The sequence below is a fragment of the Erigeron canadensis genome, chromosome 3 (genome assembly GCF_010389155.1).
Source record: "Erigeron canadensis isolate Cc75 chromosome 3, C_canadensis_v1, whole genome shotgun sequence".
Taxonomy (NCBI): Eukaryota; Viridiplantae; Streptophyta; class Magnoliopsida; order Asterales; family Asteraceae; genus Erigeron; species Erigeron canadensis.
The window spans coordinates 22,601,282-22,618,892 of NC_057763.1; the positions used below are offsets into that span (position 1 = coordinate 22,601,282).

General features: G+C 38.4%; 2 protein-coding genes and 1 long non-coding RNA gene across 3 annotated transcripts; 1 reads left to right on the forward strand and 2 right to left on the reverse strand.

Moving 5' to 3' along the window:
* The first annotated feature begins 1,860 nt into the window (after nucleotides 1–1,860).
* Nucleotides 1,861–3,244, forward strand: LOC122593942 (protein LURP-one-related 10-like). Its single transcript, XM_043766415.1, has 3 exons — nucleotides 1,861–2,129; nucleotides 2,349–2,588; nucleotides 2,731–3,244. The coding sequence occupies exons 1-3, from the start codon at nucleotides 1,908–1,910 to the stop codon at nucleotides 2,923–2,925; spliced, it is 657 nt and encodes a 218-aa protein (XP_043622350.1). The 5' UTR covers nucleotides 1,861–1,907; the 3' UTR covers nucleotides 2,926–3,244.
* Nucleotides 2,862–4,123, reverse strand: LOC122593943. The gene is made up of 2 exons (XR_006322901.1): nucleotides 3,892–4,123; nucleotides 2,862–3,075 (listed from the first exon to the last, which is right to left on the reverse strand). It is a non-coding gene; the product is annotated as an uncharacterized LOC122593943 (long non-coding RNA).
* Nucleotides 4,124–12,944: 8,821 nt separating this feature from the next.
* On the reverse strand, nucleotides 12,945–13,331 carry LOC122591695. Its single transcript, XM_043763944.1, has one exon. It carries the CDS (start codon nucleotides 13,329–13,331, stop codon nucleotides 12,945–12,947), a length of 387 nt encoding a protein of 128 aa, XP_043619879.1.
* Nucleotides 13,332–17,611: the final 4,280 nt, after the last annotated feature.

Genomic DNA, 17,611 nt, shown 5'->3' on the forward strand with positions numbered 1-17,611 from the left:
AGTTACTAGTCTTTATTTTCACATAATGTAGTTCAATTCGTTAGTGTGTGTGATTGTACCACTGGGCAGATTTTGATTCTTTCCCATAGGGAGACATTATATGATAAGTAGCTTGTTTAGTGTCGGTCTTTGCTAGGTATCAACATACTTATTATTTGTCACAGTTGCTCGGTTTCTTAGTTCCATAATCGCTGGTTGACTTTGTGGAAATTCATTAGGTGGAACAATACTATCATCAATAGTAGATCTTAAGACACTTGACACTTCAACAATGGTTTATAGTCTGAAAGGTGATAATCCCTTGGGTTTTAGTAAACTGGAGATGCTAGAGCAGTTGGATGTTTCTCACAATCGTCTAACCGGAACTTTAGCATCGGCTTCATGTGACTAATACACTACAACAAAAATGTGATTTGCCAACACATATTTCTTCACACAATAGGTTAATTTATTCACATTTTAAGTTGTGTAGAAAAAGTTCATATTTAAAAGTGTAAATACTTTTCAAAAATCATAATTTCTACATACTTATAAATGTATTAACAAAATGTTCACAATTAAAAGTGTGAAGAAGTGTCAAATATTTCCACACCTAAAAGTGTGAAAGTTAATTTGTAACACCTAATATCTTCACGCTCCCCCTAGCGTAAAGAAATATAGTGTTACAATTTGACTTTTCACATTAGAAAATGTGAACAATTAATATACTTTTATACACTTTCAAGTGTCAACTTATTTTTCCCACATATATAAGTGTGAAAAATCTAAAAATTTTCAAATTCTTACTTACTTCAAATGTGAGTTATTTATATAATGTAAAAATGTTAAAAAAAAAAGCCCCTCATAAAACTTTAGTAAATATACTCGTAAATAGTAAAAAGACTATGACTTTGAGGTTAATTATCAGGCCCATACCATGTTTTCCATCGGGCTAATTAAAATGGACTAGCCCCAAGCCCAGCTTTTCAGCAATCCATACCATACGAAAGACATAAATCATCCGTATATGCTTCTAAAGTTCTAACGAAGCTGTATATGCACATTAACACATATCTTGATGATATTTCTACTCGCTGTCTTTCTATTTTTTTCCCCTTCATTTACACATAACTCATCAATTATTGCATATATGTTAAATCCATTTATGTTATATTTCTTATTTAAAGACCAAAAATAAAAAAAATTAAAAAGAAGATAAAATTACATGTTACATTCGAAAAACATAAAACCTATCAATTTTTTTTATTTCGAACGGCTAAACTTGATATATATTAATAAAACCACTAGCAAGACGCTAGAGGTCAAGATACATAAAAACATTACAAATCTAGAAATACTAAACTTTACACATTCTAGATTCTACCTAGAACTTTAACTGCTAAGGTCGTAAAATGGTTAAAAAAACTTATGCTAATTACATGGAACCTAAGACATAAGAAAAAACCACTATCAAGTTTTATATTTCTAAATACTTCAACTAGTTCTATCTTCCTTATGATACAAACTAGGTTTTTAATTTTTGAAATCTCTTAATCTCTTAAATATTTATAGAATACATCTTTTATATTCTTTTATATTCTATTATACATCTTTTATATTCATTAACACTGCAAGTCGCCACCGCCGACACGCCGTCACTTACACCGTCGCATTGTACGGGTATTCGTCAGGTTTTATTAAAGTAAACGTTGCAACATTTCAAAAGTTTTCCTATTACCTTGAAATTTCTATATGTATATACACACATGTTGTGGTGTCTTGGTCAACAAGTTGACGCGTAAAAAACTTCCGTGTCAATACTTCCTAAGTCCCTGAAGTCAACAAAAAATGTTATTAAAACTTCAGAAATAACTTCTTAAACTCATACTTACAACAAAAAAATCATTTTGTTTACAAACGTGACAATAATGGACCAACGAAGATCTTTTCCAGTTTCTGTTATAGGGTATGAGTTTATGGCACCATATGAGTTTGATCTAATAGTTGACACCAATTCAGGTGGAAACATTATCATCACTGATATCAACCATAATATACTACTCCAAGTAAAGCCATGTGACACAATGTTACATCATCAGCGTATGCTCCTCGATGCCGATGGCCGACCCATCGTTAGGCTTCGGGAGAAGGTAATTTTGTGTGTATATATATCTCCTTTTTGATCAAGTGTACTTTATTGCCCTTTTTTTTTATTGCCTCCACCATCGAAAGGTGAGGGCCTACTCAGACCAGGAGAGTAGGTTATCTTAACCGGACCTTGCTACTTCCAACATTGAGTACGTAGGCACTTCAAGTTGTTTGAACCTTAAATTTGATTCTATTGAAATTGACTATATTATATTTTATAGATAATGACTACACATAATAGATGGAAAGCATATAGAGGTGACAGTACATCCAGTTCGAGCAAGCTATTCAGCACAAAAGAACCAAACATGATTCAGTTTAAGACCGGTTTGCACGTATTCTTGGCAAACAAAAAGAGTGGGAAGGATGTTTGTGATTTCAAGATAGAAGGAAGCTGGTCCAAACGAAAGTGCAAAATATCATCTATGGGAGATTCTAAATCTTCAACCACAATAGCACAAGTAATTAACTTTCTATACCTTAATCTATTTTCTTTGGTTTTGTGTATATCTGATGCTAATTAATTTACATCAAAGAATCAACCCAAAAAACAATTCCTGCACGCTCGATCTATATATCTAATGAATGGACATATTCTTGCAGATGCATAAATTTCAAAAATCGAAGAAAGACAAGTTTGATAAGGGCAAATTCTTGGTGACTATTTATCCTAATGTGGACTATGCGTTCGTTGTCACACTTATTGCTATTATCGATGCTATGAAAAACATAGATAAGGAAGTTACTGCATCTGCCACTGAAATGTTTGCAACAATGGCTTCTGGGGGTTTGGCTTAAACTACATAATTTATAACATTACAAATATAGTAATCCGATTTTAAGCACTCTAGTTGATTTGGATCAGAAATAGTTGCAGTGAACATTCACATCAGCAATCCTATTTTTTCATAGTAGGTGCAGTCCTTTTAATTTCTCTTCTTGTTGTATCTGCACCCAAGGATATGTGTTAGCTTTATATTTTAGTGGTGTCGAATTGTAATTATCCAAGTGTGGAAGGAGTATTAGTGAAATTAGGATAATGTATAAATACCCCTTCCCACCTCCTTTGTACTTCTTCGTTTCACCCATTTTATATACATATGCATATTGAAATATCTATCTAATCTACCTTTAATCATTTAATTCCCACACAAATCATGATGAAAAACATGTTAAAAACAGATTTCTAACGATTACAAGTGGTACCAGAGCCCATGGTTCAAAATCCGGACCGTTTTTTATCATTTTTGAAATTTTCAGCTTTATTTCTTTAGTAATACCGGGTTTCCTACCGGGATTCGTACCGGGATTCAATTTCTTCTTTGAATTTCTGTTCTAATACCGGGTTTCCTACCTGGTTTCGTTTTCTTAGTTTCATAGTTGTAATACCGGCTTTCGTCAAAAATACCTGGTTTACACCAAAACCAGTATTAGTTCTTATATTCCTCATTTTTCAAGTCGAAATTCTACCCATTTGTCTTCTCAAAAACCGGTAATAGTTTATATTTTACCAAACCCGGTATTAGTTATTGTTCACTAAAACCGGCTTTCATTTTCCCGTTCTATTAAACCTTCACTAATATCGGCTTTCATTTCGAATACCGGTATTAGTTCATAAAAACTCATTTTTGTTCTTTACATTTCGAATACCGGTATTTGTTCATCATTTCTTACCTAAACCCAAACCCGTCTTAATCCATTCCTTTACAAAACCCAATATTTTTTAAAAACCGATTTTGTTTCATTAAGCAAAAACTCACTTACCAGTTTCTTGAACCTACCCTCTTCAATTCGTCTTGAACTTTGTTGTTCGTTGTACTTGCTCGTTTCCTAATTGTGTGGTCTTATTTTCTTTAGCTCGTCCATCTTGCACCATTTTCAACCTTGACAGTTAGTTGTGCTTGAGTCTCTTACTTCTTTATCCATTTGATTTACTCATTTCATTCTCATCCGGCTATGATTATAATCTTTTGTTTTGTGAAAGATATAAAAAGAGTGAGTGTTTTTTTCTTTAAGATAAAGAAAGGATAAAGTGAAACTGAGAGCATGAGTTGATATTTGAGAAAGAGATCTATGAAGTTATTTCTTTTGTTGGTTCGAATAAACCAAAAGGTGAAAACTTTTGTGTGGAAGAACTAAATCGAATCTCGTGGAGGGACAGTCAATTTGCGTGTTTTGAAAGACTAAAAACGCGTATTGGGTTGTTGAAGGATAACGTGTCATACTGTTATTGGGAGGTTAATAAAGAGGTATGCATATTAAGCTGTCAAGTGTGTAGCTGTAAAGTTTAAAGTGTCAACAATATCATGTTTAAACTATTCTCTTTGCTTTGAAACTTTGACTTGTCATTTTCTGCATCTCCTCATTTTCCTTTTAGGATTCTATATTGAAAATTTTAGTTAGTTTTGTTTACGGGACATTTACTCATTTTATTATTTTTTTGGGCTACTAATTAGTTGTTGGGTTGCTTATTTTTCCATTGGGCTTAAAGTGTGCTTGGGCCAAGATCTTGTACTAGATATTAATTGGGCTGCCATTCAATACTTTAATTTCAAGATGACGACTCATACATACAAGACATTTTTACAAATGATCCTATTTTGAGAGAGCTTTTTTCATCCACGGTTACAAAACTTACTTTTGATCAAGAGAAACGCCATGAAGATATGATATGTTCATGTTGTTCAACTACAATGATTCAACCTCATATCACTCCTTGCATTGCAAAGATTTACTCAACCAAACAACATGCATTTAACAAAATTCATTTAATTGAGCTTGAGAATGAGAAACTCAAATTGGAAAACAAAGAGCTCAAGTCGACTAATGATCTCATTTTGGGAAAGTTTGAAAACACCAAAAAGGAAAATGATCTTCTGGAAACAAACTTTAATCGGTTGTATGATCGACTTAGAGAAGCTCATTCCAAAATCGCCGATCGAATCACAGAGAGTCATTTGAACGAACTTGTTTCGATTGAAAAGATATCTCAACTTCGCAACGAATTGCAAAATAAGTCCATTTTGTTTGTGAGTAAAGAGAGAAAATTTCTGAAGATAATCGAACAACTTCAAGCTTATTCTCGGTCTTTAGAAACTCAACTTGCAACTCTGTCAACTCAAGTGAATTCTTCATCGCCCCTTAATTCCGATTCCCTTTCACCAAATCAACTGAAACAACCAGAAAACAACTCTTTTTCCACCAAACCAAAAATCCAGTCAAGTGACTCAATACAAATCAAATATTCAATTTCAGAACTTCTAAATCTTACACCAAAACCTCCTCAACCACCACAAAAGACCGAATCAACCACTATGAAACCACCAAAGAGATATCCCCCACCACTTCAAAAGTCAAAACCAACTGTAAGTCCCTCTGCCACCGGATCTAACAAGATTAAGTATCTAATGTATAAGTGCGGAAAATCTTATACAAAAGCAATCAACACAATATATCAATACGAACACGAATATGAAGATAAATTTGAACCGTATATTACTTCAGTAAATGCAATTACAAGTGACACACTAGGTTCGAAGTGTGAAAATATGAAAGAAAACAAAAAGCTAGAAGATTGAAGATTAACCTTAAACATAAGGTTAATCTCTATTTATACTAAACTTAATGGACTTAAACGGACCTCGAACTTCACAGACCCAAGCCCAAACTCGACCTGGAGTTTGACTGGTCAAAGGTCGAGGTTGACTGGTCAAAGTTCGAGGTTGACTTTATTATACGCTAAAACTTAACGTTTATTACAAGTACATATTTAATAGACTCAAGACAAACTTCTATAATGATGTTGTCACCCGGAAATGCACCAACAGACTCCCCCTTGACATCAGCATTTAGAAGTTTTCATCGATCTTCAAAGTCTTCACTTGTAATGCATGGAAATAGTAACAGAAATGCCCAATCAAGCACTCCTTGACTATTGCAATCACTTATGACAATCATTAGTTAAAAAATCTGCAATCAACAAACTTTCGTTAATTAATAATATTATGTCTTCTTTTGGTAAGACTTGATCTTTATGCGCTGCATACTGATCTTCAAACTACAAAATCTCTGTATCCTAATGACAATTTGATGGTCCACGAATGCACAACTAATGTTTAATTTAGTATACGAGAAAGAAAGTAATCAAGAAGGTAAGTAAATAACAAGAACAATGTTCAGTTCAATTGTAATACATCAATGCAAGGATAATCATATGTATCATTGATTAAACGATGAATACATGGTTGATCTTACACTTGACTTACACGAATACAAAAGAACAAAGATAATTGCTAAGTCTAGACAGATAAGAAAAACTTAAGCAACTACAAGTGATACACACTTTTAGACGGCCAGACGCACTCGACACAATGTGGCTGTGTTGCTTTATATAGGGGAAGACTTGAATCAACACAGCCTGCTTTGATTGTGACTTGATGGTGGTTGTCGACTTCCAATTGGCTCATGGTACTTGAATCATGTGCCTATTGTCTTCTATACCAAAACGGGTAAGAGAGAGAGAACTCTTGTTTTGGTCCCAACATGTACATTTACCAATCTGGGCAAATTACAGTTAGTTAACCACCATGTGACCTTTTTGTCTTTACGTAGTTTGAATATTTCCCGCCAAGACAACCTTAGGTCAGCATGCATCCCGCTGAAGACGTCTCTTCATCTGCTGACAACTTGTTAGGAGACTTGCTGATGACACATGTCAATTTTCAAGTCTCCTGATGTGCGAAATCTAGCTTTAAATTTATAACACGATTTACCGATTAATTCTGATTACTACACACTCACAGGCAGTGTACCTGATCGTATGCAGTATAGTGAATAACTGGTAAGCCGAGATCGTTCGCAAGGACTTAAACAAGCATTTGTAAAGACGTTCAATGATTCAAGTAAAATGGGGGGTTTTCGTGGCCGAATTGCCACGATGCAAATAGTCAGTTGGAAATTAGTAATCCCACAGGATTAATCGAAAAGAGTTTATAGTTTATAACAAAAATTTAAAAGTCACCCATCTTGATTTCGCTCAACAGAATGTTAGGATTGCACATTTGATGAAGTTCAAATTCAATTTAGTGATTTAATGACCGAGACTCAAATTAATCGTTAACTCCGTACCCGTTAAGTTAACTACTTATTCGACTCTCTTATATAAACTAGGTTCGTTATTAAGACCGGTACCCCACGACGCCTTTTTATAATTTCCCTAGTTAAACAATTGTTTTGATCATTTCAGATAACAATTTTGCCTAATCGATTGTACCCAACCGTCAATCCGTCAATTCTTATCAAATATTCACTGCCCCCTACCGTACCCGTCATAGAACCAATTGCTTCTAGCAAAACAATCAAAATAACTTGTACCCAAATCCTAGTCGTCACTAAGAAACAAGCACAAATTATCCGCAATCAATAATTGAATAACAAAGAATTAATAGATTAAGTTCACGACAAAATGTTAAATCAAATCACTTGAATTAATAAATATTGTGCAATCCCCACATAATGTCTCACTCCATCAAGATGAATGAAAAGGTGATTAGCCACTCATATTGAAATACAAATAACAAAACAAAATGAAGGAATTCATCGTTACCTAGTACAAAGGATTGAACGGAAATAACGAGGATAATCCAATTGTAATATCAATCTTCAAAAATGAGAAATCTGATCAAAAGTCTCCTAAAAATGTACTTGAAACGGCTGGAAAACATAACATAGGGTTTTGGGGTGAAAAACAAGCTATTTATATGTTTCCCAAAAATAGTTGTGCAGGTGTCGACATAAGCTGCTGCGCAGCTTATAAGCTGCTGCGCAGCTCCCCTCTGACCGCGGTTGACCGTTTGACTTTCATTGACTTCGCTGGAAATTCACTAGGCAAGCTGCTGCGCAGCTTACTAAGCTGCTGCGCAGCTTGAGTCCACTGTTCTACAACTGCTGCGCAGCTTTTAAGCTGCTGCGCAGCTTGAGCTTTCTGTTTTGTAGCTGCTGCGCAGCTTTTAAGCTGCTGCGCAGCTCTCCTAGCTCCAGATTTGACTTTCGTTGACTTTTACCAAACTTCATCCAAACGACCCGGAAATCATCCGTAACCACTTATTTCACCCCAAGAATGTCGTTTTCTTCCAAAATACGCTCAAGTATCTGCTACTAACCTGAAACACTAACAGATACCATAAACGCAACAAATGTATATAAAACGACTCATTAAACATGCTAACTTAACTATATAAACCGTAGGAAATGGGTATAAAATACGACATATCAAATCCCCCCATACTTAAGCTTTGCTTGTCCTCAAGCAAATCCCAATTTTAAATGAAACATTCCTTGACAATCACATTATCAACCAAGTGACAAGTAATCAAAAAGCAACAACACCAAGCATGTCAATTGACAGAGGGCGGGTGAAGCAGTTTTTAATCTTAAATGAAAACTCGAAATGTTTGACAATACCTGAACAATCCGTAAGCCACGATAACCAACTAAGCATACACGAAATAAACGATCCTACCAATATCATTCTACTCCAATAACTTACTTTCGGGGTTGAATATATGAAGAATCACTCATAGCTCAGTTGTGATGTATACTTTTTTCCATAAGCTTGATCTCGGATCGTCACTTCACCATTGAGGCGCAAGGATCAAGTACATTGTCGAAATAGGCATAAAGGGTGATTGTATATTCGAACTAAGGCTATATATTTACGGGTATTTACAATGGAAATGGGAAGTTATAGGTTACAAGTAAATGAAAAGAAAACAAAAGTATAAGGTATATGTTGGAGATGTACAGATTAGTCTAATCAAACCCAAACCATTGATTGCCAACACACCACCAACCTATAAGATGCTATCCCGCGAACACACCTTTAAGTATCACGCACATCCTGACACCATAGTGGTGTATCAACCTCAAACAACTTATTATCAACTAAATCTTCCATAGATAATGATACACAAACTTTCTAGACATTTGAGATTGATAAATAGCATACTAGTAGCCCAAGTTCTTCCTCCTTTTTTATTTTATTTTATTATATTGAACCAATTTTTACTCTACTAGTAAATACTTTCTTCCAACAATTAACATGTCTATAACTCTTCACTTTCTTTATTTGAACAATTCAAGACAATCTTCAATAACTTAACCCGTTTTTGTATTCTCAAAGATAAGAACATTCCACAAATCAACCCAATAAGAATCTCCCAAACCATTCAAACAACCATGACAATCAATGGCCCCCAGATTAGACTAACGGTATAGTAAAGTGTAATTAGGTGAAGTTTACATGACAAGGGTGAAAAGCTAAATTACAAGGAATGAATATGTGTATAAGATTATCTGAAGATTCAAAGAAAAAGGAAATGTGTATATATGCAAGTATAGGTAAGTGTATAAGGTTGTATAGGTGATTATAGAGATACAAAAGAAAAGAAAAAGAAACGAAAGAAAGAAAAAGTAAGGTCAAACCTAAATGCCCAATCATTCTCCAATGTACTTGTCACGATCACCAGGCCAAGTTCTAGAATCAACACATCACCAGCACACTCTTATCGAGAAGAGAACCCGGAAATGGCTTAGAAATACCTCAAACACGCACATCCTAGTGCAAGGCATCAAAAAAAATGAATACCCTTACTCCTGAATAAATCCAAGAGCCTAAGAGAGGGACGTATTTACGAGGCAAACAAACCAAAACCGCTACTTGACAACTATATGTGACAGGATGAAATCTCACAATTTGGTGTTTTGGATGTATATAAGTATGCAAGTAATGTTATCAATCCCGAAGGATAGCCAAATAACCGTTCAAGACACACTTCGCCAGTTAAACATTTCTTTTGTCAAGGAAAATTGGTAGTAAAATTGCTTAATAAATAATGAACTTAAGTGTCAAAAGCAATTCACCACGAGGACAAGTTCAAGTCAAGTTTAAAATCATATTAACTTCTATTATTCCGCCAAATTGATAGCACCAGTTTCAAACATGCACATCACAGTTAAGAGTTCAAAATAGAAACTCATACCCCTAGATAAAATCCAAAGGCCTACGAGAGGGACATATCAACAAAACCGATAGAAATCAAAATGACAAAACAACAAACGTTATATACCCGGTAGCTTAAACCTATTTGCCACCCCCCCACACTTAAGATGGACAATGCCCTCAATGTCCAGATCGGTCAAACAACAGGAAAATAGGGTAAGCGACAAAGCAAGAATAAGAACACATACCGGAATAACAAAATGAAAGGTGCGAGAGTTTTGTGTGCAACAAAAAATACCAATCACATATGGCGCTGAACTTACTGCCAGCATATACATATCAAAACCTTGAACGGATCATGGTTACAAGCATCGTCAGCGCAAAAGTAGCTCACTGGGGTGGATGAGGTGGGTACGGACGGTAACCAGGAATGTTATCAACATCAAATAAAGATCCAACAACTTGCTCAGCAAAAGAAGGTTCCGCAGCGCCTGTCTCGCCCGCATCCGTCCCGGCGTAGGTACCTGCATAATGACCAAAACGGACCGGCATATCCGGCCCTAAAGCACCAGGATCGTGGTGAGGAGGCATCTCGAACTGGCGTTCTGGTGGAAAGTAAAAACCGCCACCAACCCGCTGCTGAGGAATAAAAATACTCGGCGGATCATATGCTGGAATTACTGTAGGCGGATGATACTCTTGTCCGGTGAACTGTGCTTCTAGCATAGGCTGATAACGTCGAGAGTCATAAACCACTCTCCCCAAACTAGAACCAATATAGGTCAAATCATCGCCCACTTGATGTCGAAAGTCATCCATCCTTGTCTGGAATCCAGCCATGTCATTCTGGAACTGTTGCTGGGATGTCAACATCTGATTAACTAGACCCTGTAAAGGAGAAAGATCGAACGAGCCTTCCGGAGCTACAAATGAAGAAGATGCTCCTGCAGTAGAAGAGGTGGCCCGACGCTTAGGGCGTCGCGTAGCCTCGGGCTGCTGCTCAGGTGCATCAGCCATCTCCTCATCATCATCACTGGCCTCTTGATCATCCTCGTCATCGTCCCCCTGGTCACCTTCATCATAAGCAATCAATTGGTAACGCTCATTCCGGTTCTTTCTCGGCCGAAGCAAACCAAAACGAGCCAGTTCAGTGAAGGTAAAAGCTTTCATCAGTTTCCAATTCAGATTAAAACCTACATTTGCCCGATCATCTTCCAGCTGAAAATGTTGAACAATTTTTGTGACAAAGTGGCCACAAACCAACCCCGAGTCCTTCACCCCCTTGGTTCCCATGTGCTTAGCAAGCACATACGGAGGACAAGCTGTCATCACATGATTCCCCTCGTGCAAAATCCTCATTAACCACAAATCCTCAACATACAGTTTGTCCGGTGGTGTGTCCGCTGGACAAAAAAGTGAACAAGCATCTTATGAAGCAATCTCAACAGGGGTGATTTAATCGTGTTTGCCCCACAAACTGATTTCCAAGTCTTACCGCCAGAGATGCGAGTATAATAGTCTCGCGAATCCCCCGATCCCTGAGGAAACCCAGTAGTGGTCCTAGCAGCATGCTTCAAAAGGTTACAGAAAAAAGGATCATCTAGCATTTCCTGAGTATACATCCCCGTGCACACCCCAAATTCAGCGATGGTCATATGCCTGTTTAAACCCCCACCCTAAAATGAATCACCTCACCTTCAAACACACTCTTTACGGAATCAATGTCATCAACAGAGATGGTAGAATAGAACTCCAAACACCATTCCTTATATACTTTCTCCCTAATACTAAAGATATCAAACCACATACTAAAATCTCGATCGATTCGATTCCCATCAGAATCGGTTCCCCATGCTTAAGAGTAAAGAAATTATTGATCTCAGTCCTCACGTCTAAACTTCTCAGCATACTGCTTTCCATGAACTTAGGTTCAGTAATGTCCTTATTGTACAAGGTAGCCAATCGATTGGTACATTTATTCTTGTTCTCCGGAGTTAGATGTGGAAATCGAAGCCACGGATGGGCTGGAACGCCCATAGCGACAGCCGCGGGGGTAAGCTCAACAGTAGGTGTGGCGGGAGCTGCAGTTGCGGACGAAACACGAGAACCCCCTCGGCCGGAGCGGCTAGAAGTAGCGGCATCCTTCCCTGTTCTAGTCATGTTGCAAGATTAAAAGAACAAAAGAAATTGAAGTAGGAGGTTGGTGGGAGGTGGCTATGGCCGATCGAGAGAGAGGGAAAGAAAAAGAAACTCAGAGAATTAATATGTGTGTGAAGAAAAACATCCCCACAATCTTATTTATTGACTAAAAAAAAGAAAAAAATTGACTGTGTTTGACTGACGGGCTGCGGCGCAGCTCTCCTAGCTGCTGCGCAGTTTTCAAACAGAACGGTTAAACTGCGGCGCAGCTTGATGGCTGCGGCGCAGTTTTCAAACAGAAAGGTTTAGCTGCGGCGCAGCTTGAGGACTGCGGCGCAGTTTTCTTTTCTCTCTTTTTTTTTTTTTTTTTTTTTTTAGATTTTCTGGTTTTCTCAAAACGACACAAGTTGTATGACAACAACATACCTGTCGAACAACTTAACAAAACTTTGGAAAGAAGAACAGCAGATGACAAGAACCCCCCACACTTACCTTCGTTTATTCTTGAAACGACTTACCGAAAGGAGTGTCAGCGGACTCTACCTGTAAGTTCTTATTAAACACAATACCAACGATAAATAAACAAAATAACCACAAATAAGAGAACGAGAAGCACGGGTTGCCTCCCGCGAAGCGCTTAATTTATTTACGAGTCGCTAGCTAGACTCGACGTCCTTCTTCATTGCTTCATGTCGAAAAAGGGAAGCTCGTCAACGACGACTCCCACAATTTCTTCCTCCTCATGGTAAAACTTTAACCTGTGACCATTGACAATAAAAGAAGTGCCATCCGATTTAAACAATTCCACATAACCAGATGGATAGACATGTTTGATCACAAAGGGGCCGGTCCACCTAGATGTCAACTTGGGTTGCTTGAACTTGTACTTAGAAAGGAACAACAAAACCTTATCTCCTACTTTAAAATCCTTCGTTCTAAGCCTACGGTCATGCCACACTTTAGTTCGTTCCTTGTACAACAAGGAGTTATCATAAGCATACAACCTGAGTTCATCTAGTTCATTTAATTGCATAGATCTCAACTCACCAGCCTCGACTAGGTCCATGTTACAATTCTTGAGCGCCCAAAAGGCTTTATGCTCAATTTCGATAGGCAGATGACAAGTCTTGCCATAAAGCAACCGAAATGGGGTAGTCCCAATTGGTGTCTTGTAGGCGGTCCTAAATGCCCATAGAGCATCATCAAGCTTGGTGGACCAAGACTTCGGATTATCTCCTACGGTCTTCTCAAGAATTCTCTTTAGTGCCCGATCGTGTTTTCCACTTGGCCACTCGTTTGCGGTGGTATGAGGTTGAAAAACGGTGATTTACACCGTACCTCTTAAGCACCTTAGCGAGTTGGTGATTCGCGAAATGACTTCCGCGGTCACTGATTAAGGCCTTAGGCACACCAAACCTACAGAAAAGCTTTTTCAAGAAATGAATGACCACACGGCATCATTCGTTGGCAAGGCTTTCGCCTCGGCCCACTTTGAAACATAATCAACGGCAACAAGGATATATAAATTCCTATTCGATGGGAGAAAAGGTCCCATAAAGTCTATGCCCCAAACATCAAAAACTTCACATACCTAAATAAAGTTTTGCGGCATTTCATCTCGTTTGGAAATATTACCTTGCCGTTGACACACATCACAAACCTCTACCAAGGTTTGTGCTTCCTTGAACACGGTAGGCCAAAAGAAACCAGCATCATAAACTTTCTTACCAGTGACGGATGCTCCATAGTGTCCCCCAGTTGGCCCATGGTGACAAGCATCGAGAATCTGGCGTGTCTCATTATCGGCTACACATCTCCTGATCATCCCATCTGCACAAACTTTAAACAAAAAAGGATTTTCCCAAAAGTAATGTTTGGCCTCGGTATGAAGTTTCCTCCGTTCTTGCTTTGACATTTCTTCCGGAATTACACCTGAACTGAGATAGTTAGCAATATCGGCGAACCAAGGACCTGTTTCAATCTTCATCAAAAACTCATCAGGAAAATCATCATTAATATCATGCTCTTGTAACTCCTCACGGTGAGGGTTTTCGAGCCTACTAAGATGGTCAGCTGCCACATTCTCTGCTCCCTTTTGTCTTAATTTCAATGTCGAATTCTTGCAAAAGCAAGACCCAACGAATCAAGCGAGGCTTAGCATCTTGTTTCGTGAACAAGTACCTAAGGGCAGAGTGGTCAGTGTAGACAATTGTCTTGTTAAGGACCAAGTAGGGACGGAATTTATCAAAAGCATACACCACAGCTAACAACTCTTTCTCAGTGACAGTGTAATTCTGTTGAGCTGGGTTCAAAGTCTTGCTAGCATACGAAATAGGGCGGAAGTGCTTATCCCCCCTTTGGCCTAAAACGGCCCCTAAGGCATAATCGCTAGCGTCACACATCAACTCGAATGGTAAGGACCAATCGGGTGGAGTCATAATGGGGGAATTGGTCAACTTTCTTTAAGCAAGTTGAATGCATCAAGACAGTCTTTATCAAAAACAAACGGGACATCCTTCTCTAACAACTTAGTCATGGGTCTAGTGATTTTGGAGAAATCTTTAATAAACCTCGGTAAAAACCGGCATGACCAAGGAAGCTTCTAACCGACTTAACATTTGTAGGTGGAGGTAATTTGCTTATTACATCAATTTTAGCTTTGTCTACCTCTAACCCTTCTCTAGAAACTTTATGTCCCAAAACAATACCCTCCTTGACCATGAAATGACATTTCTCCCAATTCAAAACAAATGTGCCGCTCACACCTTTCCAACATTTTGTCAAGACTCTTCAAACATTTTCAAATGAATACCAAACACAGAAAAATCATCCATAAAGACTTCCATGGAAGTTTCTAGCATATCCTGAAAGATTGCATTCATGCAACGTTGGAAAGTACCGGGTGCATTACAAAGACCGAAAGGCATCCTCCTATAGGCATAAGTGCCATAGGGACAAGTAAAGGTGGTCTTTTCTTGGTCTTTCGGGTCTATGGGTATTTGGAAATACCCAGAAAACCCGTCTAAAAAACAGAAATACTCGTTCCGGCGAGCCGTTCGAGCATTTGGTCAATGAATGGTAAAGGGAAATGATCTTTGCGGGTCGCTTCATTCAATTTCGATAATCGATGCATACCCTCCACCCCGTAACAGTTCTTGTGGGAATTAATTCATCTTTATCATTTACAACAAAGTCATCACACCCTTTCGGTACACAGTGTACCGGACTTACCCATGAACTATCAGAAATGGGGATATGATTCCCGCATCTAACAATTTCAAAACCTCTTTTTTAACAACATCCTCATATTTGGATTCAATCTCCGTTGTCTTTGCACAACAGGTTAACATCATCGACAAAGTTAATTGTGTGCTTACAAAATCTGGACTTATACCCGGGATGTCGGAAATCTTCCATGCAAGGCCTTTTTATGGGCCTTCAACACAGTAATAAGTCTAGATTTTTCATCCTCCATCAAAGAAGATGAGATAACAACCGGAAGAAGAGACGTACCTTCCAATATGCATACCAAGTGATCCGGAAGTTGCTTAAGTTCCAAATCGGTGGGAGGACTTTCAACCGATGTAGGAACTCGGATACTTTCACCATTGTGATTTCTTCGAAAGTTCATCCTCCGTGGAGTTTCATCAACATCAAGAGCCATGATTTCCTGCATCATTTCTTCTACCCACTCATGCTCTTCTTCACTACAAGCTAACACTGCTTGTCCATCTTCCATATCTAAGAGTCCATAAGCTCCTTCTCCAAAGCATCTTCTCTTCAACCACATCGACCCTGAAACACGATTCATCAAAAAGAGTAAGGGTGCCTAAGAGCTTTATCAACATTAAACATAACCCGGTCATTACCTACACCTAAGGAAATTCCTTAGCTTTGACTCGGATGATGGCATCCGCGGTCATGAGGAATGGTCGGCCCAAAATTAGAGGCACATTGATGTCCGCCTCCATTTCCAAAATAACAAAATCCACGGGAATATCAAATGACCCACCTTAATCTGCAAATTTTCCGCTATCCCCATGGGATATTGGAAGATCTATATCGCGAGCCTAATGCTCATCGGGTGGGGTCAATGCACCCAGAGACAACTTTTTATAAACTGAATAAGGCATTAGATTTATGCTGGCCCCAAGATCGGCCAATGCCTTGTATAACTCAAGACCAAAAGAACACAGAAATAAGAAAACTCCCTGGATCATCAAGCTTAGGAGGTATCTCGTTCTTTATTATTGCTGAAACTTCGGCACTCATGACTGCCGTCTTATCTTCTTGAAGTTTTCCTATCCGAAATGAGATCTTTGAGAAACTTTGCATAGTGGGCATACCTGCAAGGAGATCAACTAATGGAACAGTAATGTTAACATTCTGAATCAGATCAACGAACTTCTTGAAGTTCGCTTATCTTCCCTTGCTTCAACCGTGAGGATAAGGCACCTTCGGTTTGTAAGGCTTCACGGGAGGTGCCTCATCAGTAGGTTTCTCGGCTTCTTAGATGGAATGGCCGGGATTGGCTCATCTCGATCTCTTCTCAACTGCAACTTCTGGTTCAATCTGCACGAGAGGAGTAACAACATTAGGTGAAACATTTGCAGAGTTATAAGAGTTACTGCTCTCGTCGATTGAGCGTTGACTTGCTCATTTCTTGCATTCGGATGGTTGTACTTAGCTCCAGATCCTTGGCTGTTTGTTGAGGTTTCGGGTTCTGCTGAGTGTTGCTCGGTAGGGTACCGGGCTGCCTGCTTGAGTTTCTAGCCTTTCCAACCTAGCTTCAATATCCTGAAACGTTGCTTGAGTACTCTTCGAACTTTGCTCAAGCTTACCGCCAACCATCCAACCTAGTAGTCATAGCATCCCATTGAGAGGACATCTTCTCACTGGTAGCTTTCTGAGCGCCTACCAAATCTTTCATGATGTCTCTCAATCCGAATTCGCATTTTGTTGACTGTTGAACCTACTAAACTGCTTCAACAAAACCGAATTATTAGCATTAAAATTGGACGAAGGATAAGAAGACCTGAGACGATTTTGTAAACTTGGTAACCGGTACCCTGATTGAAGTTCACTTGCTGATTTTGACATAGTTAACTTCCTGAGCTGGCTTATCCGGACAATCTCTGACATAATGCATGTCCCCACAGTAGTCACACCCATCAGCATCAATTGACATCCTTTCAATGCTTGAATCTCAGTCTTGGTGTGTCAAACTCTCGTTCATCTGCTTCGTGAGGGCTTTGACTTCAGAACCAAGCTGATTCTTCACTACTCTCAACTTTGCTACAGTCTTTCCACTAGTTCTCTTACTTACAACCTCATCACGATCGGAGA